At 49.4% G+C, this 24,678-nt stretch overlaps 12 protein-coding genes across 12 annotated transcripts; 9 read left to right on the top strand and 3 right to left on the bottom strand.

The window, feature by feature from the left end:
• Nucleotides 1–189: 189 nt before the first annotated feature.
• UREG_01801 (peroxisomal biogenesis factor 2) lies at nt 190–1,703 on the top strand (the record flags this gene model as incomplete). Its single annotated transcript, XM_002542239.1, has 3 exons — nt 190–489; nt 555–818; nt 873–1,703. 3 exons carry the CDS (start codon nt 190–192, stop codon nt 1,701–1,703), a joined length of 1,395 nt encoding a protein of 464 aa, XP_002542285.1.
• Nucleotides 1,704–2,056: 353 nt separating this feature from the next.
• Nucleotides 2,057–2,720, bottom strand: UREG_01800 (uncharacterized protein; the record flags this gene model as incomplete). The annotated part of the gene is made up of 2 exons (XM_002542238.1): nt 2,057–2,589; nt 2,651–2,720. 2 exons carry the CDS (start codon nt 2,718–2,720, stop codon nt 2,057–2,059), a joined length of 603 nt encoding a protein of 200 aa, XP_002542284.1.
• Nucleotides 2,721–3,543: 823 nt separating this feature from the next.
• On the top strand, nt 3,544–5,513 carry UREG_01799 (dihydroxy-acid dehydratase; the record flags this gene model as incomplete). The annotated part of the gene is made up of 3 exons (XM_002542237.1): nt 3,544–3,702; nt 3,781–3,994; nt 4,060–5,513. The coding sequence occupies 3 exons, from the start codon at nt 3,544–3,546 to the stop codon at nt 5,511–5,513; spliced, it is 1,827 nt and encodes a 608-aa protein (XP_002542283.1).
• Nucleotides 5,514–7,562: 2,049 nt separating this feature from the next.
• On the top strand, nt 7,563–8,624 carry UREG_01798 (uncharacterized protein; the record flags this gene model as incomplete). The annotated part of the gene is made up of 1 exon (XM_002542236.1): nt 7,563–8,624. One exon carries the CDS (start codon nt 7,563–7,565, stop codon nt 8,622–8,624), a length of 1,062 nt encoding a protein of 353 aa, XP_002542282.1.
• Nucleotides 8,625–9,323: 699 nt separating this feature from the next.
• On the top strand, nt 9,324–9,944 carry UREG_01797 (40S ribosomal protein S19-A; the record flags this gene model as incomplete). The annotated part of the gene is made up of 2 exons (XM_002542235.1): nt 9,324–9,427; nt 9,653–9,944. 2 exons carry the CDS (start codon nt 9,324–9,326, stop codon nt 9,942–9,944), a joined length of 396 nt encoding a protein of 131 aa, XP_002542281.1.
• Nucleotides 9,945–10,912: 968 nt separating this feature from the next.
• On the top strand, nt 10,913–12,141 carry UREG_01796 (uncharacterized protein; the record flags this gene model as incomplete). Its single annotated transcript, XM_002542234.1, has 5 exons — nt 10,913–11,004; nt 11,140–11,197; nt 11,269–11,450; nt 11,542–11,908; nt 11,971–12,141. The coding sequence occupies 5 exons, from the start codon at nt 10,913–10,915 to the stop codon at nt 12,139–12,141; spliced, it is 870 nt and encodes a 289-aa protein (XP_002542280.1).
• Nucleotides 12,142–12,776: 635 nt separating this feature from the next.
• On the top strand, nt 12,777–14,294 carry UREG_01795 (uncharacterized protein; the record flags this gene model as incomplete). Its single annotated transcript, XM_002542233.1, has 1 exon — nt 12,777–14,294. The coding sequence occupies one exon, from the start codon at nt 12,777–12,779 to the stop codon at nt 14,292–14,294; it is 1,518 nt and encodes a 505-aa protein (XP_002542279.1).
• Nucleotides 14,295–15,927: 1,633 nt separating this feature from the next.
• Nucleotides 15,928–16,404, bottom strand: UREG_01794 (uncharacterized protein; the record flags this gene model as incomplete). The annotated part of the gene is made up of 2 exons (XM_002542232.1): nt 15,928–16,122; nt 16,336–16,404. 2 exons carry the CDS (start codon nt 16,402–16,404, stop codon nt 15,928–15,930), a joined length of 264 nt encoding a protein of 87 aa, XP_002542278.1.
• An 874-nt stretch (nt 16,405–17,278) lies between these two features.
• Nucleotides 17,279–18,653, top strand: UREG_01793 (putative translation factor pelota; the record flags this gene model as incomplete). Its single annotated transcript, XM_002542231.1, has 3 exons — nt 17,279–17,356; nt 17,427–17,915; nt 17,976–18,653. 3 exons carry the CDS (start codon nt 17,279–17,281, stop codon nt 18,651–18,653), a joined length of 1,245 nt encoding a protein of 414 aa, XP_002542277.1.
• Nucleotides 18,654–19,097: 444 nt separating this feature from the next.
• On the top strand, nt 19,098–19,454 carry UREG_01792 (uncharacterized protein; the record flags this gene model as incomplete). The annotated part of the gene is made up of 2 exons (XM_002542230.1): nt 19,098–19,341; nt 19,366–19,454. The coding sequence occupies 2 exons, from the start codon at nt 19,098–19,100 to the stop codon at nt 19,452–19,454; spliced, it is 333 nt and encodes a 110-aa protein (XP_002542276.1).
• A 1,231-nt stretch (nt 19,455–20,685) lies between these two features.
• UREG_01791 (uncharacterized protein) lies at nt 20,686–21,856 on the bottom strand (the record flags this gene model as incomplete). Its single annotated transcript, XM_002542229.1, has 4 exons — nt 20,686–20,841; nt 20,920–20,985; nt 21,059–21,694; nt 21,764–21,856. 4 exons carry the CDS (start codon nt 21,854–21,856, stop codon nt 20,686–20,688), a joined length of 951 nt encoding a protein of 316 aa, XP_002542275.1.
• Nucleotides 21,857–23,693: 1,837 nt separating this feature from the next.
• UREG_01790 (uncharacterized protein) lies at nt 23,694–24,095 on the top strand (the record flags this gene model as incomplete). Its single annotated transcript, XM_002542228.1, has 1 exon — nt 23,694–24,095. The coding sequence occupies one exon, from the start codon at nt 23,694–23,696 to the stop codon at nt 24,093–24,095; it is 402 nt and encodes a 133-aa protein (XP_002542274.1).
• Nucleotides 24,096–24,678: the final 583 nt, after the last annotated feature.

The raw sequence follows: 24,678 nt of genomic DNA, 5'->3' as shown, positions 1-24,678 counted from the left end.
GGCGATAAAGTCGGCCCGGAACAAGCACACGTGACCGCGGGCGAGCTCCAGACCTCGGCTTCCGTTTTGGTGGTCAAACCGCGCCTGAAAGCTCGTTTCCCGTGATGGTGACTGGCTATCAATTCCACGCTTCGATCGTTGATGGCCTGATTATAATACAACTAGCTGAAAATACAAGATGATGCTGCGATGACTTCGGCGAATTTTGCTGCAGCACAAGCTCGTGTCTTGGAGCGCCGACAACAGCGCGAAGCTGAAGCGCGGAATGCCCGAATCGACCCATCCTCTCGACTTCCCCCAGCGATCAGAAACCTTCCTTACCCGCTGAATAGAGCTACCGATAGTGGGTTTGCACTATGGGATACGGTCAAGGGCCGAGAGGGAACACGCCCGGCATTTAGGGTTGGGCAGGTTGACGCTGAGTTGTTGGACGAGGAGCTCCTAGGACTCCTGAAAGGCCAGGTTGGGGAAGGATTGAAATACCTTGGGGTGAGAGAAAACTAATTTGCTGGACCCGAAGGTAACTGGCTGAGCTAATTTGTTTCTTGTGATAGCGGCACATGCGAGAGGATTGGTCGCACGAAATCGATTTCGCCCTTCGTGCTATTCTATTTAAGCTGTCGATATGGGATCATAATGCCTCATATGGCGCAGCACTACAGAACCTCAAGTACACAGATAGTCGAAGTAAGGGCCCGGTATACAGACAGCCAGCCAAGTGGCAGAAAGTCTTGTACGGGATTTTGACCGTTGGAGGACGCTATGCATGGGACAAATGGGACGCTTGGATAATAGATCAAGAGGGAGGGTATGATGAAGTATGTATACCGTATAGGCTGCACGCATAGATTGCTAATCCTCGTATTATCCAGCCGTCTCCAAGTGTCAAATCACTTGCCAAACTAACAAATTTTGCCTCAACTGTTCACTCGATGGCCGCTTTTGTGTCGTTTCTTGTCTTCCTTGTTAATGGCAAATATCGAACGCTGGTCGACCGTATTTTGCGAATGCGATTAACTCCCCCGTCAATGCAGGTCAGCCGTGAGGTATCATTCGAATACCTTAACAGGCAACTCGTTTGGCATGCCTTTACTGAATTCCTTTTGTTTCTTTTACCACTTGTTGGTATTGGCCGCTGGCGCCGTTGGCTTTCGAGAGCTTGGAAAAAGACAGTGTCCTCGCTTCGCGCAAAGGACGAAGGCGATGAAGAGGCGAGAAATCAAGGTCCATTAGGGTTCTTGCCAGAAAGGACATGTGCCATCTGCTATCAAGAACAGAATCCTACAGCATCATCAGAGTCCGATGTAATGGCTATAGGCGGCGCGTCCGGCGGGATCATCGGATCAGCTCAAACGGATATCACAAATCCTTACGAAGCCATGCCCTGCGGGTGCATCTATTGCTTCGTTTGTATTACGCAGAAGCTTGAAGCGGAGGAAGGCGAAGGTTGGATGTGCCTCCGTTGCGGAGGAGTTGCTAAGCAGTGCAAGGCTTGGAATGGCGACGTTCTCGACGAAGCCCGACCACAGTTAAGTGGTGGAAAGAATGTTGGGTTTGTTACAGAGGACCAGGCAGCATCGGATACCCACCATACAGACGACTCGACGACCGAAGATAGTATGCATGAATCTAACCTATGGGCAACGGTGGGAAAGGACGAAACAGATGACACCAGCATTGATTTAACGGAGCATGAGAAGTGAATCTTTCTTTTGAAGAAATCGAGCTCGTCCAACATTGGCTTTCTAATTTATTACGGAGGGTGGCCTTTTGAAGTCGTTCGAATAATGGCATATTCTGGGTTTCAATTCCCTCCCGTTGCCACCTGTAATTGAAATTTCCCTGGCTACACTAGGAAGGGTTAATTACTACTAAAAGAGGCGGAACTTTTAATCAGCTTTTGTGTTTTGAATCCTCCATTGGGTGGCTGGACTGTGCTAATCAATTCCTCGGATTCGTTGCAGTCAATATTTCTGAAATATCATATTGTATAGTACATGGGTTGAGGTACATTCCCCTTCACATCAAGTTCATTCCATAGGCTCCAACACGCAATTTATGAAATAGTTGCAATAGCAGCACAGATGGTCGCAGCAAACGGGAACAATCCCCTGACCGTGTTCAAGCTAGCCCAGGTCTTCAACCAGCTCTGCACCTCGGCCTCCTCCCTGGAAGCTTTCAATTCACTCTGGACATCGCCCTCCTTGTGAGCGACGATTCCTTCCCGTTCTGCAGACTCCGCTTTGGTGATCAGCTTGCTGTTTGTGGGCTTCATGATCAAAAGCGTGAATGGGACGGGAAGGACGGTGAGCAGGGCGGCGAAGAGGTAATAATTCGCAGCGACGACGTTGCCCTGGCGGGTGAGCGTTCCCTGGCGGAAGTGGTAGGACAGATAGGAGTACGCGGAGGCGGTTATGAGGGAAGCGAGGGGGACGAAGGATTTGCCCAGGCTGTATGCGTGGTGCCACTGCGAAGTGATGTGGGAAACTGGGGTGCCTGGTTGGAAGGAGGAGTCGAAAGTGCGCCTGCTGGTTGTTGCAGGGAGGAGCAGGGTGGGAACAAGGACGGTAGAGAAGTTGAGGATTCCACCTGGGAGTGTTTTGTTAGCTAGAGCTGCTCTGGTCTCGGGGCCGTGCGATGGTTTTCGTACCGGCTAAAATCCCAGAAGCTGTGATTCCCAGCACCTGGGAGGTCCTGATCAACGTCGAATTGTCTGACATGTTTGAGGATGTGTAACTAGGTCGATATTCGCTATATTCCACCGGGGAGATTCGCTGTTGGGTTCAATCCTCACAGCAGATGCCTGCTCTTTAAATAAACTGCTGTGACAAGCAAATGTTGGCGTGTTGAATCCATGCTTGACCGGCTCCAGTTGCGTCATCCATCGACGTCATCGAGTCTCGACAGGCCTGCCCATACAAATCCACTTTGAGAGCATCCCCAGATCGTGAAGCCTAGAGTATTCCGAGTGATTCCTAGGAATAGCGGATTCCTACATCATTGCTATCATTGCCAGGTCTAAGATTCCAGACGTCGATCGCCCTGCTCGAGAGAAACAACCTTACTTCTCATACAAGGCAGTGGATCCCCAGCTTCAGAAAACGTCAATAAACTGCCTGGAGTATCACAGCGCTAAAGTAACCTTAGAACCGGGGTCAGGAATATGAACTCGGCCCATCATCAATCATTGAGCACAATCCTCCCAGCAGACGCATCACAGCCTGGGGAACTACATGAGCCATCTACCCGGAGAGCTTTGACCCTTCGGCGCGACGGGCCAACACCCAATGGTAAGATGCCAATTAGTGAGCCGCGACTCGTTCAGGCCGCGGGAGACTGAGGATGCGGGGCCAAACTCAATTCTGGGGAATATGAGGGGCAACAACCATCGTCAACAGGTGCAGGAGGAATAAACAAAGGGCTTTCCTTCGTGCGATCCTTGGACTTGGTGTTATTCGTCGCAGGGCTTACAAGTATCTCTTGGATCCACACCATTCCTGCTGGAATTTGCATCTATTTTAAAGGACAAAGCAGAGTTGAAACATGACTTCGACAGCGCCCACCGTGCAGGAGGGGCCTAAAGAGGAGCCCAGATATATCGAGTTCCCTTGTGCTCCAGATGGCGTGACCCAGGAGGGCAAACCGGCTTTGAACAAGTATTCTCAGTTCATCACCAAGGGCCATGATTTCCCTGGAGCTCAGGTAAAGACGTGGCATCAGATCGCTCTTGTGGGGTCTGTCCTGGGTTGATGGCTTGCTAACCGCAAACGAGCTTCCTAGGCTATGTTATACGCTGCCGGAGTACCTGATCGACAGTCCATGAAGACCAGCCCACATGTTGGCATCGCATCAGTGTGGTGGGAGGGAAACCCTTGTAACATGCATCTCCTAGATTTGGGCAAGACCGTCAAGAAGGCTATTACGGACCAGGGAATGCTGGGGTGGCAGTATAACACCATTGGTGTATCAGATGCAATAACAATGGGCCACGAAGGTAAGCAGCCGGTAGTCGATGGATCGACCTTGAAGCTGGCATTAAACTTCTCTCCATTACTGTAGGCATGCGCTTCTCCCTGCAATCCCGTGAAATCATCGCCGACAGCATCGAGACCGTTACATGCGCGCAATATCACGATGGGTGCATTGCTATACCCGGATGTGACAAGAACATGCCAGGCTGTATCATGGCCATGGGAAGGCACAATCGTCCATCTCTGATGATTTATGGCGGCACCATTCAAGTTGGATACTCGAAACTGCTGCGAAGACCCATCAACATCTCAACCTGTTATGAAGCCGCCGGTGCATATGCTTATGATACTTTGGTTCAGCCAGACGATGGTGGAGACAGGACCAAAACCAAAGATGAAATCATGGAAGATATTGAAGCCCACGCTTGTTCCGGTGCCGGGTCCTGTGCCGGGATGTACACAGCAAATACAATGGCAACAGCGATTGAATCAATGGGTCTAACCCTTCCCGGCTCATCCTCCACTCCGGCGACATCGCCCGCCAAGATGCGTGAGTGTGTGAAAGCGGCCGATGCAATTAGATTGTGCATGGAAAAGAACATCAGACCGCGCGACTTGCTGACGAAACGTTCCTTTGAAAATGCGCTTGTCATGACCATGGCCCTGGGTGGAAGTACCAACGGTGTCGTTCATTTCATCGCCATGGCTAGATCTGCCGGTGTTCACTTAACCCTCGACGACATCCAGCGTGTAAGCGATAAAATCCCGTTTATCGCAAACCTTGCCCCAAGTGGGAAGTATTACATGGCAGATCTATACGAGGTTGGAGGAATTCCGTCGGTTCAAAAATTGCTTGTTGCCGCAGGACTTCTGGACGGTGGTATTCCCACTGTGACTGGTAAGACACTGGCAGAAAACATCGCATCTTTCCCCTCCCTACCGCAGGACCAAATTATCATTCATTCACTTGACAACCCGATCAAATCAACTGGCCATCTTCAGGTGCTTAGAGGCAACCTTGCTCCAGGTGGCTCCATCGCGAAAATCACAGGAAAAGAAGGCACAAAATTCACAGGAAAGGCTCGCGTCTTTGACAAAGAGCACGAATTGGATGCCGCCCTCAGCCGTGGCGAAATTCCACGTGGGGAAAACCTCGTTCTAGTCGTGCGGTACGAAGGACCAAAGGGAGGTCCAGGAATGCCGGAACAGCTCAAAGCCAGCGCTGCACTGATGGGTGCCAAACTCACAAACGTAGCTCTCATCACAGATGGGAGGTATTCAGGTGCCAGTCACGGATTTATTGTCGGGCATATTGTCCCCGAAGCTGCTGTTGGTGGTCCGATTGCTGTCGTCCAGGATGGCGATACAATCACTATCAACGCGGAGACCAACTCGCTTGTGATGGATGTCTCTGATGAAGAGATCGCTCAGCGCTTGAAGAGCTGGAAGCCGCCGAAGCCACGCGTTACCCGGGGCGTTTTGGCCAAGTATGCCAGGCTGGTTGGGGATGCGTCAAACGGTGCTATGACAGACCAATTTTAAGGGAGGAGAGTTTGGTTTCCCGGTAGCTAGTTTCTTCTGCAGCCTAATGTCAATACGTTTTAGAAGGAATACCGAATACCCGACATCCGAGTATTCACTTTAAGATCGAATCGCCCATCGCAATAAGAGGTGTTGACATCTTGGCTAGTTAACTATAAATTAACTAGTTAATCAAAGACATTGGTCTCCTGGATATCCTGTTATCTGCGTCCCTTCCTGAGGAACAAATTGGAGTATAACTATATATATTATATCGATGATTTAAGAGGGATCGGGAACCTGTGATCAAAATGACCCATTTGTCTGGGACTCGTTGCTCCATGGCCCCAAGACAAAATCTCACATTTTCCCGTGGGAATGGTCATAAGTTAGCTGGATAGTCGGACCATGCAGTAGAAGTCTTCGGCTTAGAACGCCAGGTCATTGATACGCCGGTTTAAAATGATGATTGAGGTCGGGGAATAACTGCTGTAGCACGTGATCGGTCAAAAACAGCAATATTCCAGAAAATTGGCTGTCGCTTGGCACTAAGCCCTGTATGACGCATTGCGCAAATCTCCATCAGATGCCAACGTCCGTTCTGGCCGTCAACAATCACCGCGGCAAAAGAAGAGCAACGCTGGACTCAGGGTTCCACAGACTACGGCGACCTTTCACGAAATTTTGGACCCCTACGTTGCCTAGTTACATGCTTGCCGCCTTTCACTGTGATATGTGGTCAAGCTTCGCTCAATATAAGGAGACGCCTTGGACCTACGTCTTGATTCAAAGTTCTATTGCAAGCTAATAGTACCTCACGAAAGCTAGCCACATTGATACCAAAACCCAATTGTCAAGCTAGGGTACAATACCCGACCACTACCACTGGTGCTGCTCCATGAATCCATATCGAAATGGACTGGATACTTTCACTTTTCCCTGATTTACCGTCTCAGTTCTCACGTGCTGTTGGATTGGCAAGAAAAGGAACATTTCTTTGTTGGACTTCAATCGTTGATATCGTCTCAGGAGGTGCCCCTGGCTCCGGAATGAAGCACGCTTCAAAAAAGAGCGCTGGCGATGAAGGATCCTACGCGGTTCCATTGTCATGGGCGTCGTCAATTATTCTCATTATTCTAAGTCTTGGTATTTTATACCAAAGCATCCGTGGAGAATCTCAGAAGAAACCAAACAGTATTCGGAAACGGACCTCAGCCAGAACGGCGAGGGATCTCCCTGAGAATGCGGAATCGTCTAGCGAAGAGGAAACATCAGAAGGCGATGAGCAAGGCTTCAATGCTTTTGAAACTTTATCACATTATGGTAAGGCGCTTCAAATCTTTGAATTCAGGCTCTGGCTAAGTAGGTGTAGGTGATAAGAACTCTGATCCTGGTTTGCTAAAGAAGCATTCTTCGTTCGTTGGTTATACCACTTCTTTTGCGACGTACCCATCTATTAGGACCTTCTTTTGTCCTCATCCCCACATGGAAAAGCTCCCCACGAAACCAAATCCGTTACCACTACTTGTCTTTGTACATGGCTTGGGAGGTTCCCTTGCCCAGTTTCACCCTCTTTTAACGACCCTTACGAATGTCGGTCCATGTTTTGGAATTGATTTTCCAGGTTGTGGAATATCCGCCTTTTCGCCAAAATCTTGGTCAGCTTATTCTATAGAAGCACTCGCTACGCTTCTCGCGACGGCGATTGAACAACATCGTGACGCACTTAGGAACCAACAAGTTATATTGATAGGGCATAGTTTAGGCTGTTCCATCGCTACTCTCGTCGCCTCCTCAAAATCTCCAATTGCTCACCAGCTCAAGAAGCATATTATTGGGCTTATTTCTCTCTGCCCTCAAGCGGCCCCTCCCTCTCAAGCATCTACTGCTCAATTTAGGAGGCTATTGCATATACCCGAACCGATATTCGATGCGTGGAGGAGATGGGACAGGAGAGGCGGCATTAACAGTCCGAGTGTCTCGAGGTTTGTAGGCGCGGAAGCAGATGTTGAGACAAAAAAGCTTCAACTTCGATTTAATGAGCAAAGTCGAACTCCAGTGTGGAGAAGAATGGCGTGGGGAACGCTTCCGGTATACGACTCCAGTGGGAGACCAACGAGTGGGCTCCCTGGAGAAGCAATTTGGAAAGGCGTTTGCGTTCCGCTTCTTTTCATCGCTGGAGAGTCTGATCAGGTTACCAAAGCAACTGAGGTATCAAAACTTCTAGAATATTTTGGAGTACCCTCGAGCTTTTATAAACCGGAGATTGGGGGGGAGGGTGACATGCCATCGAGACGGAGTCCCCTTCTGAAGGGCCCAGCTGATGGCATTCCAGGATCTTCGATACTCGCCAGTTCCTACATACCAGCAGTCTCACATAGGGAACCCTACTCTAAGGAGAAAGCAAATGTTAAAGCCTTTATATTCCCCAGTCCGGCCTCCCATGCACTTCCATACGACCGTGCTACCTACCGGGCTCTGTCCGGTCTGATCCAAGATTTCCTTTGCAATTACACTGACTCGCGTTTGTCTATCGGGTGGCAATTAAAGCATCTCACTACTTCAGGGAAATGGGATGTCAAAAACCTTGCCAAATGGAAAGCAGTGGCACCGGTTTCAAACCCGGTAGGAAACACATTCTTCGCGTTGAAAACACTGCGTGAGCTAGACGAAGAACATTCGCCGCTCCCATTCGTGCAAAAGTGGAAGTCACGCATCTTTGCTATCATTGACATAAGCCATGAGAGCCCCATATATAACCCGACTCAATTGGATCAAGGTGGAATCCAATATCACAAACTGCCAACGGTGTCGAAGATCCCCCCCACGATTGATGAAGTGCGTGACTTCGTTGCCTTGGTGGATCGCCTGGAAGGAGAAATATCGGCTCGGATAAGGGACGAAGGGATTAACGGCCGCCCTCGCCCGCTCATCGGCGTCCATTGCCATTACGGGTTCAATCGAACGGGATTTTTCCTCACTTCATATCTCATTGAACGAAAAGGATTCACGATCGAGGAAGCTCTTGAGGAGTTCAAACGGTGCAGGCCACCTGGAATACGTCATCCACATTTTATTGATACCTTATTTGTACGATACTGCGCAGGGCTTCGAGGAGATTTGGGGCTTTGAGTGTTTCCTCTGCTAGATCGACAGGCGAAATCTCGAAAGTCCACTTCTGTACTCCGTAATCTAGCCACGTAAAATAGCAAGATGCGATGGTTGGGCTGCTTACTAAGTCTATTCCAATGTGAATTCACGTGACTAAAGCTGATTAGGGTAGCACTAAGCCGAGATAGGATAAGCGAGCAATCGGGGATTGGCTCCACAGCACACCTTTGGTGCGCTACACAACCACAGCCAAACGAATTGAAATTTCGAGGGGATTGAGCCCGACAACGACGCGACGACACACCATCGACAAACGCACCCTTCACAGCTCCCTCAGAAGCCTCCGCGCTCTCCTCTTCATTTTCGATTCGAGGCTTTTGCTGATTCAACGATAGCAATCATGGGAGGCGTCACTGTTCGCGATGTGGATGTAAGTCCTTTGCAATGTTCTTCTGTGACTGCGTTCGGCAAGGCGACATGGCTTCGGGTTTCGATGCGTGAAGGGGAAAAGAATGAGAAGGACTAGTCAAAATCGGCGGCGTTCTCTAGTATCTGCGGTTTAAGGGGGCAGGATAAAGATACATATGTGCGGGCGGGAAAGACCTTTGGGTTACTGTTCTAAGATGCGATGGTTCGCCAAAAGACGATAAACATTCTGAAAGACAACACAAACGAGCCAGAAGCCATCGCCGTGCTGGGGAATAAAAATTTACCTGCAATATGTGGTGCCAGAATGATGCTGATATCCGGTTCCATTTAGGCGCAAAAGTTCATCAATGCGTACTCCGCTTTCTTGAAGAGACAAGGAAAGCTCCCAATTCCAGGTTCGTTATTCTATGCTCTAGCGGATATCGTGGCAGATGATCTGGGAAGCTGCCTTGAACTTGACGCTTACACCATTTAGGATGGGTTGATACCGTGAAGACCTCCAACGCCAGAGAGCTCCCTCCTCAATCCGACGATTGGTACGAACCCGCACCTTTCATCTCCGCTTAGATGAAGTGCTATAAAGATTACGAGCCGGCCGTGTGCTTACTTTGATATTTCAGGTTCTATGTCCGCGCTGCTTCAGTTGCCCGTCACATTTACCTCCGCAAGACTGTTGGTGTTGGCCGTCTACGAAAGGTCCACGGTGGCACCAAGAACCGTGGCTCCGCTCCATCCCACCACGTCAACGCCAGCGGTGCCGTTGACCGAAAGATCGTCCAATCCCTCGAGAAGATCGGCGTTGTTGAAGTTGACGAGGAGAAGGGTGGCCGCAGAATTACGCAAAGCGGACAGAGAGATTTGGACCGTATCGCCAGAACAACCCTCGAGGAGGAGGAAGAAGATGACGAGTAAATATTGACGCGGGGCCGGAGAGAAGGCGTTTGCTTTCAGCGGAGCTTGTGTCGATAGGGACGGTCTTGGTCGAAAATTTAATGACTCCATCATGATCCAACACTTGTGGCAGGGAAGGTCATCAGGCATCATGCACCACGGAGCGGAGATTACAATTTAGTCGTATCGCAATCGCAAAAAGGCGCTACCCCGTTAATTGGAGTATGGTGGTGATTTTATACTTCGTCCCATCAGTATTCCATTTATTTGGCCTAACAGCCTGACTCGATTGCGTCCGCCTTTTTCCAATATGGTATATGATGATAGCTCTTTACGGAGGGCTGATATGGCTACTTCATTTCCTATCCGGCAATAGATCTCCTTGTCTCATCTCTGTTGATAGCATCATGTTTTACCGTTCGTTACCCGCATGAGCCTCGTCTAGAATAAAATTTATTAACCGTTCATGCATTTCCCAATGCGCTTCACTCTAAGGGCTATGAGCACCGCGAGATTGTTCCGCCCTTCTTTGCCGCACCACGCCGGTGGGAAAGGAAACCCCCGCAGCATCGAGGCTAAGGAAACCTTCGAAGTAACCTCTCGGACAAGGGCGTTTTGACGGGACCTATGGAAACAAAAGCCCCTGACTTCCCCCGGTTAAGTCCATTTAAGTCCGCAGAAAGTGAATCCTTATTGGGATGCGATTATTATTATTAACAGAATTGGAGGTAACCAGGTGGTTTAGGCCACCTAAAATTGGCTTTCCGGGTTTGTTCACCTAAAACTATCGTCATCGCCGTGTTTCTTAACTCCACTTTCGTTCGTGCGAGTTGGAAATGAGCGTCTGGAGGGGCAAAGCGCGATCTTCTATTCGTATAATAACGCATGCAGCACCCGCCGTGAGGAATACCTCTCTTCCTTTGAAGATTGTACCGCTATTATCTTCGAGTCTCACTTTCCGTTCGGTTCAACATCGTGGGTTCGCAAACATGGCTTCCAAACTCACTATGCAGACCGCATATAAAATGAACTCGGGATATGAGATCCCGGCCGTTGGTTTTGGGGTAAGCGAAAGTCCGCCGTTTATCGACACTTCTCCTTGTCAGGCTTAACATCTGTATGCTAACTACATTTTCCAACAAAGGTCTATCAAACGTTCGTCTCCTATAACAAGAGAACTAGACTCCAAGCTTAAAATCAACTGACAATTATATAGAGCTCCGGCCGTTACCGAGAAAGTAACATTGAAAGCTCTAGAGGCAGGATATAGACACGTAAATACCCCCATATGTTTTCGAAGTTTCATTTCATTGAATTAGTTTGCACTAACTAATATTTCCATTAGATTGACTCTGCCAGAGCCTATAAAAATGAAGCAGAATGTGCAGAAGCCATTCGAAAGTCCAAGCTGAAGCGGGAAGATATATTTTTCACCACGAAGGTCCCATGGAGAGCATTAGGGTACGACACAACGAAGCAATCCATCGAGGAGAGTCTGAAGACCGCAAAAATGGACTACTATGACTTGTAAGTTTGAATTCAAAACGCTAAAAAAAAGACTTCCGAATGGTGTACCCCTTTCGTGAGATGGAGATGGTGGTCTCTAATTTCTTGTTAGAATCCTCCTTCATGCCCCGTACGGAGGACGAGAGGCCCGTGAAGGTTCCTGGCGTGCCCTGGTTGAGGCTCAAAAAGCAGGAAAAGTTCGCTCAATCGGTGTCTCTAATTATGGTGTTCACCATCTCGATGAATTAGAAGACTATAACAAGTCTATCGGAGGCAAAATAGACGTTGGACAATACGAAATCCACCCATGGCTCCCAAGGAGGGACATTGTCGAATGGCTTCGAAAGCGTAATGTGGTTGTTGAAGCATACAGTCCTCTTGTACAGGCGACGAAGATGGATGATCCAATTTTGCAAGAATTAGCCAAGAAGCACAACAAAAGTCCTGCTCAAGTTCTTGTTAGGTGGAGCTTGCAAAAGGTACCTAGGCTTCCCCTCCTCCTATTTTGCCGGGAAACTGACCATCGTCCCCTTGTATGTAGGGCTATGTTCCCCTCCCAAAGTCTGCAACAGAGTCGCGGATAGTAGAGAACGCTGATGTTTTCGATTTCGAGCTCTCTGAACAAGATATGCAGTCCCTTGAAACTGATGAATATCAAAACGTTTGTTGGGATCCCACTACCCACAAGGATGGGGAGCCAATTGGCATGTAATCGCCTGCGTTGATATGGGAAGCCTTGTGTGTTTCTGGTGGAAACGAACTGGTCTTTTCCCCAGGCGATGCATTCTGATATTCAACAACCTCGAAGATGTATCTGATTTAAGTAAGCTAGAAATTTTCTTCAATGAGTTCAAGAGCACAATATAAGAAGATGAGATCTGTGCATTCTTCAATTCCTTGTAAACCAGTTTGGACGACCCCCCAAGAAAAAACACCAGTGAAGTGACAACAACTCTCACCGACAACACACAGCCGAACCTCACTTCATCCTCACTGAAAAGGTCCTTTGCACACAGTGAGAATAACAAAGCAGTTTGATCCTTGCTGGCTTGTTCCTTCATAAAAGAGTTCATTAAACCAACTTATGTACTGCTAGACGGAGATTACCTTAGTTCTTCTAGCTCGAGCATTTCTCTCAGCATTTCCTTTGAAGTTCACGTTAATCTAAGAATAGCTTGCTAAAGGAACCCATTCATCTAAGCGCAGAGACAATCTAATGAATCTCAAAAGGTTCATCTCATACTAAGAAGGTACGTCACCCAAAAGGCCCAGGAAGCTGTTTCGGCGAGTATGCACTGACCTTGATGGCAGAGGCCTGTCTCTAATCCAGGAACTAGTGTCTTCGATATGGCGCAGGCACGAAGGCTATTAGACGACCTCAGACGCCCTCGTCCTCGCGGTGAAGAGGCTCCCAATATAAATGGGGTTATTGCCGGCAGCATTGTAAATGGCAGTGACGAGCCTACTCCTCAGGCCCATAGTACTGAAGGGCGTCAGGATCTTGTTTCCGAAAATGAACTGGCTGGAGACGGGCCATCTGGAGGCATCGATTCTGAAAGTGAAAGATTTGCTTCTGAACTCGGAACACCTGAGCAAGGACGACATTTGAGCACCAGTGATGAAGCTCACAACCATGTTCATCCCAGTGAAATTTCCGACGATGAGTCACTTGGGGGAATTTACTCTGGCAGTGAAACATTTGCTTCTCAAATTGATACCACTGAAGATAGACAAGGACTCAGCAGCACTGATAGATGGAGCCAAGAACAAGGTCTTTCAAATGGGATTGTTGAAAATGAGCAAGCGGAAGAGATCGACACGGAAAGTGAAGAATTCGCTTCTCAAATTGATACATCTGAATATCGACAACGCTTCATCACTAGTAACGAAGGGCGTCACAACCAGGTTCTTCAAAACGGAATCGCTGAAAGTGGACAAAACGGGGAAATCAGTTCGAACAATGCGAGAGACTACGGTTATGTTTCGTCAATCGGGGCCATTGAAGAGGGGCGGAGCTTCGGCATGGGGTTTACTGACACCGCTATTGGCAGGTCTGATAGAGGTGGAGGGGCCAACCATCCGGTTTTGAACGAGGAGGATGAGGGGAGCGGGGGCGACTCCGGTTTTGGTGACACCGAGTCTAATGGAGATTCCGAAAACGATACAGAAGCCCTTTCGGATGGATCTAACGACGGCACTTTCACGGGATACAGGGGTCAGTATCGCAACAGGGCAAATCAGGCTTCAGAGCCTGGAGACCAAACACAAAATGACGGAGCCAGTTCTCGTAGTCGCATCCTGAGACAACTTGATATAGAAGTCCGCGGCGGTAACTTGGACTCTCCCCCAACTGAACTCCCGAGAAGCACCAGTGGAAACAGAGAATGGAACGATCTCGAATATGACTCGGAGGAGTCTGCCCCGGTTATTCGCCAGAACTCATTCCTAAGGAGATTGATCACGGAAAATAACAGGCTCCCAGCTAGATTTGATCCAGAAATGATGTTCGATGAAAACTGGGGCACAAGTGGAACAAATCGAGGACCCTTCTCGGCGCCAGGCCAAATCTGGGAAGATTCACCATATGATGAACTCGGCTCTTCTTTGATCATGCAGTTGAGAATGAGCTTCCAGGAGAGGCACCTCGGATTTCCACCGCCATTGGCGGACGGATCGGATGAGAACAAAGAAAATATCCCCCCGCAGCACCAGGTTCAACTGTCCAATACCGATGACTTGGAAGGGGGTACCTCCAATTCAATCCATGGTAGTCGTGGCCGTTTCAACCTAATATCCGGGATGCGCGAGCAGAGTTATAGGGCACTTGGGAGTCTGATGTCCCTTTCGTCCAGGGCCATTGATTAGGTATTTCTCCTTGGGGTGAGCTGGCAACCGGCTTGCGCTTGAGAAAACGGGAGTTGCTCTGATATTCTCGGCTAAGTTCTTAAAGATGTTTTCTGTTATTTCATTGTTATTTGATGATAGATGGATTAATGATCGCATCGTGTTGACTTCTTCTTCGTCCTTGCTGCAAGTGAGCTTGATCAGATTCGGGGTATCACTAACTCCGTATTCCGATTACAAGATGACTAACTAGCGTCACGTAATCTACCACTCAACGACGGCGAATTCAGGACCCAACCTCTCTTGAAGTACTACATAAGTGAATGGAACACAGGTCATGGTGTGTGGCATTCACCAAGCTATACGCTGTGGCCATTTCAAGCCACTCCTGCTCAGTGGGTGGGATCGTACCCAGGCCATCAACTGCCTTCCGCCTGCGTCTGTGAAGCTCCGCCATTTCGAAAAATAGACGCGAGAGTGCGTCGGTTAGGAACAAGGCAGGACGAGGTTGAAAGTTGAAGGTAAACGTTAGTAGGGAGCTAGAAAGGCCCACAGTTGAGAAGACTAGCTTGAGAAGAGCAAGTACTAACTAATAAAGCACCCAATACCAGAGAGCGCCAGCCAAAAAAAGTTGGCGAAAAAGTGATGAGCGGATTAGTTGCTTGTGCTCAAGGCGGCTACAACTGTTGGGATGCCAAAGTAACTAATGTTCGACAAAGCAGATGAAGCTTGATTTGGATTGATAACTCCAAGCGTCACGTCAAAACATCAAGCGTCAACTATCATGGAATGCATCAACTACAAGCCCTTCTCAGGCCCACGTGAGTTCAGTGAACTGATGCGTGCACTTTTCCACATGTACTGGTCAGAAACACCAGATGTGATCTCCTTTGACTGGCTGCAGAAAACATTGGATTTGGAAGTGGTTTGCAAGAACACAACAATAGAAGAGGTTGAGATTTCAACACCACCAAGTCTTGAACGAGCTATCCAGGAATGTGCGAGGATCAACTGCCCAAACTCCCAGAAAATCCTCAGCCCGCCCACCGACTATAGTTGGACTGGCTAGATGGGATTAGTGAAAAAAGAAGTTACAATCAGAACTGAAGCAAAGTAAGAGAATACACAATTTGCGTCTCTTATCTCTATTTGTCTACATTGTGACTCTTTGTGGCTTACTGTCCCACTTCCTGTCCCACAGGTGTCATGGCCCATTGTTTTCCATCCTCCGTCAAGGCTTGGTCGCTGACGGCCACCGCCGCATTCTTGCCCAGCGTCTCTTTCAACACCGGCCGGATCACTGGGGCATTATGATCCGAGATCACTCATACGAGAGTCGTAAAGATTATGTTCTTCGAGGTGAAATAATGGTGATCACTTCGATCATATACCGCCAGATGAATGAAGTACGTTGGGATCCCTTGAAATACAAATATACGGATCCAGAATTAATATACTCGGGTGGTCCTTTAATCGTATGTTCATCCGCCCATTTCTCCTCCTTTTTAGATGGATGCAACGCTGACATTCCTCTTGGCCACTGTTGTGACCTTTATTCCGGGCAAAGTAAGGGTGGTTCAGGCAACTTGCGATCCGTCAAACGCATCCACCTCTCTTTCGTTCACACTGAGAGCCTTTTATAATCTTAGCATGTCTAGCTACGACAAGACCACCGCTCAGAAGGTTCTGAAATGGATTCTTTGCCCGCCAAACCCGGCTTGGGGTCTTCCTTCGATTCCACCCACTTGCAGTAATCCCTCACGGCTACATCTCGGGCCACAGGTATTACCAGACGCTCAATAGAAGCCGAAGGTTCAATTGATGCAGCAACCACGGACGCATTCGATGTCTGCGCTGGCAAAACGTTAATATTGGAGGATATGACACTCCCGTATCAGGTAAGCTGTTGGCTTTCTTTGACCTTCTTTCCGCTTGGTGTTTACTCTCCAAGTAGAGGTCCCGACGAAGTCACTAGGGACAACATTATGATGAGGCGGTTTTGGGTAACAAGGAGAAGTTTCATCTCATAATGTCTCCTTTGCTAGAATGAAGGTTTGCTTACTGCAGTGCTGCAACCAGCAACCGCGGGCATAAGCATTTTGAGCATTGATGGCGGCGGTACCCGCGGCATTGTTCCCTTGGGGATCACCGGTTTGATGCAGGAACTGATTGACACTCCCATTCAAGATCTTTTTGATATGTGGGTGGGGCCGAGTTCAGGTAATGTGAAGATGGCCAGCTTCCCGGAAATTAAGCTAAACATCCATAGGAGGGCTCACCGTCATTGGTCTCAGTCGTGGCTGGAGTCTAGAACGGTGCATCTGGACTTTCGTCCAACTTATTCATCACGTCCTCGGTGACGGTCCTCAGTGACCCGCTAAGCTGGATAACACGTGCTAAAAAGCGTGGAGGTGCATCGCGTCCAACAGCGCTTACGGGGCAAAGAAACTGGAAGACGCGTTTAAAGATCCTCCAATGATATGTCACAAGCCAGACGGGTTCTAAGGCGAGAGGATGCTTGTTACAGCAACTGAAATTGGTGTTTCGCCGTGCGTCGCCCTCAACAACTTCAATGAGCCCGAGGACGCTTCGAAGGATCACGGTAGGTGTATAATCAACCCTATGAGACGTGCAAGCTGTTGACCGAAGTCCTTGTACCAAAACCAAGGGGGCATGAAGACCTCAGTGGCCAACCACTGAGTGGTAGGCCGATTACATAATAAATTAGTCATAACGATGAACCAGCTCCATTGCGGGGCAACTAAAAATAGGTGTCGGATTCATATATATCGATAATCCCATTTCAAAGAGCCTTAAGTCTATACAAATTCGCTGCCATCCCCGACGATCGATAATCGGAGGACTCACTGCTTTAGATCACTATTACGCTTGGTATCATCTGTTTTGTGATATCTCTAGCCGCAATTCTCCCGAGTCTCTGGTCCCATCGGTAATTATATATTTCTGAGGTCGCACCGAAGCGGGGTCGGAATCGAAAATAAACAATGAGGCTCATTAAACGGAATATTGAGCAGGACGGCTCAGGTTCAGTGACGCTCTTTCCGGAGGAGCCAGAAGACATGGTATGATGGAGCCCCTTTTCTTAATTTATCCTGCTCAAACCAGCTCACGTATCTGTTATTCTTCTCGTAGTGGCATGCGTACAATCTCATTCGGCCTAATGACCTACTTAAAGCTAGTGCTATTCGCCGTGTCACAACTACCGCGACCACGGGGACGACCTCATCGTCACGAGTCCATCTAACATTGCAAATCCGAGTGAAAAGCTTGGATTTTGACCCCCAGAGTTCCCAGCTCCATGTGTCAGGACAGATTGCTGCGGAGACCCCATATACGAAAATTGGCCAGTATCATACGTTGGACTTGGAGCTACAGAGGAACTTTACACTTGAAAAGCGGTCAGAGTCTTCCGGTGACGTTGGGGGATGGGATAGTGTGGCCATCGAAATGCTAAAGGATGCAGTGGACGAGGGCTACAAGAGAAGGGCGGAGGCGATAGCAATAGTGATGCAAGAAGGCCTGGCGAATATTTGTTTTATCGGGCAGTTTCAAACAGTGGTGAAGCAGAAAGTTGAAATGACCATACCGAGGAAGAGGCAAGGGGGAAGCGATCATGATAAGGTAAGCCGCCTTTATGCTGTTCTCCTCGTTTGACTGAGCTTGCTTACGGATTTGGACCAGGCCTTGGCGAAATTTTTCCAAGTAACGCTTGAGAGTCTTCTTCGCGTACTAGAAACATCTAGTGGCTCGCTAACGTCGACGACGACGAGTAATGGCACTTCGACGAGGCCGATACTGCTAGCTTCTCCCGGTTTTACTGCCGCTGGCTTCCAAAAGCACATTCAATCCACACTATCAGGCACACCGGAGCTGAGGTCTCTCCTAGAGAATATCATTGTCGTGCATTCCACATCCGGCCACGTTCACTCTCTAGCTGAGGTTCTCAAGTCTCCTTCGGTACAGGCGCGGCTCTCCAACACGAAATATGCGCGTGAGACCGCCATCATGGACACTTTCTTCACCCATTTGAGAATGGACACGAATAAAGCCACCTACGGAGCCAAAGAAGTAGAATCAGCGGTTGACCAAGGTGCAGTGGGTCGAGGTGGGGGCATTTTATTGATTTCCAACAGACTTTTCCGAGCTCAGGACGTCCACGAGAGGCGTCGATGGGTTTCGCTTGTTGACCGCGTGAGAGATGTCGAGGGAGGGGAAGTTCGAGTGTTGAGCTCAGACCACGAAAGCGGCAAGAGACTTGACGGTCTAGGTGGCGTCGCTGCGCTTTTAACATTCCCCGTCATCGATGACGACGACGACGAACATGACGGGGATCACCCTGATAACAATATCAATGGCTAGACGGACTGCCTTTGCGACATCCAACACCGAGAATTAGCCTTCTTCTAGAAGGCCTCTTAGCGAAGCTCCTAGACCGCCGCTAAAAACCCAGATTTGAAATTGATATGTTTGCCGACCCGTGAGCTGGTTTGGTTCCTGAAACGCTAACAGAGGAAATCAGCCAATGCGTGTTCAGAAGTTCGCGTGGGAATTGGTAACAAGGTTCTTCTCGAGAAGGCAGGAGGCAGCATTGGATGATATTCGACAGAGGAAAGATCAAGACGAGTGCTCCGTAGATATATAAAAGGGAGATCAAGCCAAACTCTCGGGAATTAATGAACGATCCCGACAGCGTGTTTTAACCTTGGGCGACAGAGCTATGGATCATACAAACTCGAGCACAGAAGAAAAAAGCAGACGACTCAACAGAGCGTCAACTAGTTCACCGAGCACGTTCGCTTCAAAATGGCAGCCAAGGCTCGAATTGCTACGCTGGAATGCGGCCCTCGTCCCAATTGGGTAACGTCACCGACTAGTGGCCGACTCCGCCCCTCCGCCCCGCCCCCGCGTCGATCGCCAGAACGGCACCTTACCGGTCTAGGCAAGCGGCCCAACTGTCCGAAATACCGGGTTTCGCGTATTTATTGGGAGCCGCTAAGGAATCGCCGTTTAACTTCGGACACCGATTGCGAAGCACCGTGTTTGGCAAGTCGATTAAAATAACTTGTTTCAGACGGCGGCTTCCAATGCAGGAACTGGAAGGCTAAGCTTTTTACTGCGCCCGCGGTTGCCAAGACAGGGAACCAGCTGCAGGTCACATGATGGGAGTGAGATCGGTACGGAGTACAGGACTGATACATATACATATGCAGGTTACAAGGAAGGTCGCACACACAGAGGGAGCTCGACGTTTGAAACGCAGAATCATGGCTTTGTTTTCCGGTCGAGGCAATATCTTTGATGCCCCATGATCTGTATTAAGTGTTCTAAAAGCGTCGACAGGGGGTGTCACTTAACTTGGAGCTCTCAGCAATGCTTCCAGGGTCAGGGAAGTCTTGAGTACTACTTAGTGCTCGAATTAACTAACTAGTGAATTCATTAACTACGTTAGTTAACTAGCGGACTGGCAACGGCACAACTTCTTAGCGTCCAATCATCCAGACATTCGGCCAGCTCTTTAGCTATATTATTTCCTACCATGTTTCCACGTTCCTTATCATCAAACCACCACAGCCCTCGGTTAGATATAAATGGCGCTTTTTTTTTTTCCTGGTTTCCTGAAAGGTGCCTCTGGACATCAACCCCCCCGGTTCTATGCGCAGGGGGTGGCAGCAAATCTTGAAACAATGGGACACAACTTGAATCGCTCCCAACCTGACCACGCCTTGTCCTTTCAGGCCCGGAAATAGATATTCAGTTTCGAGTCATGTAGAGGATAAAAAAAAACACGAGGACCCGGGTGAGAGGAACCATGGGATTTTTGCAATAAATGTTTCTGGTACAGTTAAGCACTTTATAGTTATGTGTGAACTAGGTAGCGCACGGACAGTGCCGGTCGGGTGCATCACTGCATCACGTGCGGGGAGAGTTTGAGATCATTGTAATGATGATTGGCATTCAGGGCTCAAGAGATGGAAATAAGCATCTTAAAAGAGGTATCAATTTTGATTGTATGAAGATAACTCTGATCATCTTGCCATTTCAAAAGCTGGCAACTATAGGGTGGAGTAGTTAACTAGAATCAGAAAAAAAGAACAGGAAATATCTCAAGATCCTACCGCAAACACCATGGCCAATAACCTAACTATAGGAAACTCTTCAAATCCCAAGAAAATATATAGAAAATTCGCTGGAGGAAACGGGTAAATATGCAGAAACCTCAATCGTCTATACGGCATTCCTCATAACACCATGCAAAAGGGAAAAAAAACAAAAGGGAAACCCAGTAGCCAACAAAAGAAAAGATCACACAAGGGGGTATCAAACGTCCAGAAAACCTGCTGCGTAAAACCAGTGAGCAAAATGAAGAGTCGGGACTTGGTGAAAGCAAACGCTATCGCGGTCTTTTGTTGGGATAATCAGGAGGCTCGTCTTCGTCGTCTGGGCTTTGACTTCTTCTGAGACTCTCCTCGGGCTCGAGCTGTAGTTCTTGCCATTTTTGCTGACACTGTGACGCCGTCCAGCCTCTGGTGGTCTTGTATTCCTGCATCTGATGGTGTCGGCCACTACGTTAGCATTTAGACTTGTCAGAAGCAAATCCTCAGTTCGAATGGAGATGCCAACTAACCTTGTGTGCCATGATTTCAAATTTCTCTGTCTCCCAGTACAGATGAGCATTCCGAAGCGCTTGAATCTGGGTGGAAAAGTCAGATACACTGAAGGGAAGAAAAAGAAAACGTTAATAGGATAGGTAGTCACGTACTCACATCGTCCTCAGACCACTCCCTCATGCGCTGTTTGAGGCGTGTGATCCGCATCTGAAGACGAGACGCATTGTGGTTCCCCCCGTAAGTTGCATTGACACGCTTGACCACTTCGTTCCAGGGGACGTTCTGTTCTCGAAGCTGCAGCGTGAGGTTGGTCTCTTGGTCCAGGATCGAGGATCTGATTCTCGGCCGCCGCGGTTTCCGTGGCTGGCGCTGGGTTTCCAGCTCCTGGCCCAGCCTACGTTCCTGTTCCATTTGCCGGATGCCAAGTGGGTTGGGTGCGATTGCGATTGGGGTTGATCGTGCTGAGAGTGGTCTGCTTCCCGCTCTGTAGGTTCGTTCGCTCGCGGCTCTTTCAGCATGTCGTCGTAACTGTCCGTGCGGATCGTAGGGGTTGTGTCCTTCGGACTGATTGTATAGTGGCATTCCGGGCTGCATGTAGTTTAGATTGCAGATACCCAAGCCGTGTGATACACTGGCGGAATTCATGTTGTGGTACTGAAGCTCGTGGGATGACGGGTGGGTAGGACTCTGTCTAGGATCAAGGTACACGCTGTTCGAGGCGCTGATTGGCGTCAATAAGGCGGGATTCGCGTGGGTGCTGGCTACGTAAGGATGGGTGACACTTTCATATGTCTGTGGGAGAGACCGTTGTTAGCTGCAAGAAGGTCCCGGCATGAGCCCAACAGGGCACCAAGTACGTACACTTGGAGAGCCCCATTGGTGATCCATCAAGGTTTGCATTTGGCCCTGGTAGGGAGATTCCGCCCACGACGTTGGCAGTTCCTCAGACGCCATGGAAACGAGAAATCGGCTTTGAAGAGAAACCCGCAGAGTCCCTGTGGGAAGAGAGAGGGGTGAGGATGGAAACGGGACGACGGGAGATGCAAGTTGGCAGAAGCTTTGTCAACACCAACAGGAAGTGCGCAGGCTACTGCGGGAAGGAAGAAGAAGAGGAAGAGAAAGCGGAAGAAGAGTATAAAAGATGGCAAGCTTGGTTGCTTTGGGAGCTGAGAGGGGACCTTCAACGTCTGTTGCCCTGTAGCAAAAAGAGCGGGACCCTGGGAGATTTATAGACAGTAACCGTCATGGCTAGTGAGCTATACGAAGCAATGAGCTTCGATCAATGAGCGGGCTCGAAATGCTGCGGACGGGCAGTAACCCAATACCCTGCATTTGGGCCTGCTTCAAAGAGATCGGAACAAGTGGTCAGGAAAGCCTAGCATGAGGGACCGCCGGCCCATTCTTTTTTGGCATCCTGAGCGAAGGCTTGTCCGTTATGTTTTTTGCTTTTCTTTTCTTTGCCATCGACCCCCCTTGTCCGGGCCCAGCACCACCAGGAGGGAGGGGGGAAGGGGGTCCCACATCCAGCAAAAGCTTGGACTGTGCCACTCTCGCACGATGCGAACAGCGACGTTCCTCATGTCGTCGATCCGGAAGAAGAAGAAGAAGTCAGGGAAAAGAAAAAAAGCCAAAAGCTTTTTGTTGCCCAGGAGGATTAGCGGAAGTTTGTTTGGCACTGCAGGTTAAGCGCCCTGGACGGCGACAAGACATATTGACCAGGGGTGTGCGATCGGGCCATAGAGCCACGGTGAAAACGGCCCCCAAAACCACTCCTGAGTCCTGGCATTTTTGTGCGTAGTCATTTAACTGACTGGCTAGTGGTTTAGTTACAGGTCCTGCCGATGGGAAGCACACGGCCAGGGATCAGAGGCTATGCCCACCCCGACAAATGGGAGAGCAGAGGCCGTCGAGATCTGGGATTAACTTCCTCGGCTCCTTGCGAAAATCGTCCCACGCTGGGAGCGAGCAATCGACGAACGAACCCGTTGCCCTTCTTAGCGGCTCTGCTCATCGCGACCTTTTCTGGACAAGGACCCGGACAGGGGTGCAAGGGAGGCCCGGAGACACACCATGCCCCAGAGACCGAATTAGCGACAGGTCTTGGGACCGCCCACCCCATCCGGGGAGCGCAAGGGACCCGTTCGAGAGAACCAGGTGTTTCAATGCTTCAGGATAGCGAGATTTGGGGAGGGTGCCTTGCTGCCAGTCCCGCTCCAGGATCATGACTATGACTAACAGATTACGAACGGTGAAAGCAACCAAGAAGCTACAACCCTGCAAGTGGTCCCGGATCTATTCTTGTTCACTCCGGGGCTGAGGAGGTGACGATATATTGCAAGAGAGAGAGAGCGAGAGAGAGAGAGAGGGATACAGAGCATGCGCGCGGGTGCCCTGAGGGCGGTGCGATTGCAATTACCTGCAAATTGATCCGGAGTAACTAAAATGACAAAACTGCGGTCACAGAGTTTAAGCTATTATTCCCAATCACCGCCGATATTGTTTTGTTTCCCGGGGCTGAAGATCCCCATCGCTTGAGTTCTAGTAAGGTGACTAACCAGCTCACGACACAGACAGAGGCAGGGTCCCGGACGAGTCCACGGCGATGACTCCTGACAATCTGCAGAAATCGACCGAATCACAAAGCGAAGAAACAGCAGAAAGTCAAAGTAGGGGGAGCAAGAGGCGGGAGGATGGGGGTTACGGAATATGCAAATCATGCGGCGCAATTTTGGGATTGAAAGCAAAAAGATTGACTCCCGTCCGTGGTTTAATTTCCCTCTGCACTGTCGCCATGCCGTCAGCCAAGCTGGAGGGGAGTTATGATAACTCCGTCGGCCGGCGGAAGTTGCAAGACGGAGACTTTTGCTCAATCCCATTATTATTCCCGCATAAAGATCGTCACGATGGGTGTTCCGCATTCGGCTCTGCGTATGAACCCCAGCCCATCCCCGTGCGTGATCTGGTAGTTCCGCCCTTTCACGCGTATGTAGTGATCTCGATCCTACTCTGGAATCAAACCCAGGTGTCATCGATGGGCCATGAACCACCCCCCGGGGAAACCGGCCATGTCTCGGTTTTGAGAATGTGGTTGCTCAGCGCCTGTGCTGGCTCTCCGATTCTCTCTACCTGCAACACTGCAATAATAGTGCCCGTGATATTCCCAGCCAAGAAGAGCCTGGCCGCAAGTGACTGAAGAATGCTGTCTTGCGGTGGATATCGTGCGCAAGGAATAGGCCGTTGCCGTACTGTATTGTAACCACTAGCTGGGGAATTTCGACTGGGATTCGCTCAGCTCAACAGGAAGCCGTCGCAAGAAACACTTTACACCTCTGGCACTCCTCGATCCGGCCAATAATAGCAACATCGGGATGGCCTCTACAGGAATCGAAAAGAGCTCATTTCTCAGAGATACGTAGATCCTTGTCTGCAAAAGTCCTGGCTGTGATCCCGTTACAAATCAACGGCAACCACCAAGCAGATCTAGATCGCGAGCTGGAAGACTCGAAGAAGCTGTTTCTTCCGGGACTAGCACGACTAGTTCGTTACAAAGCGAGGCCTCTTCATGCCAGGGCCTGGCTTAATTCCGAGGAATTGCGTCCGACATATACGCAATGATGGATTGCTGCCTGGCTGCCAGGTGTGAGTGGTCATGCAGACTCACCGCCCGCTCCCCAGAGCTGAGGAAGGACACGCCAGACACTGGGGAAAGCTGAAGCAGATACGGCTCCGCGCAACAAGGCGAAGATTTAGGCAGGAAGGATAGGCTTCTTGCTTCC

The sequence above is a fragment of the Uncinocarpus reesii genome, genomic scaffold, assembly GCF_000003515.1.
Source record: "Uncinocarpus reesii 1704 scaffold_1 genomic scaffold, whole genome shotgun sequence".
NCBI lineage: Eukaryota > Fungi > Ascomycota > Eurotiomycetes > Onygenales > Onygenaceae > Uncinocarpus > Uncinocarpus reesii.
The sequence above is the reverse complement of the archived record's forward strand: the minus strand, read 5'-3'. Positions and strand labels throughout refer to the sequence as shown.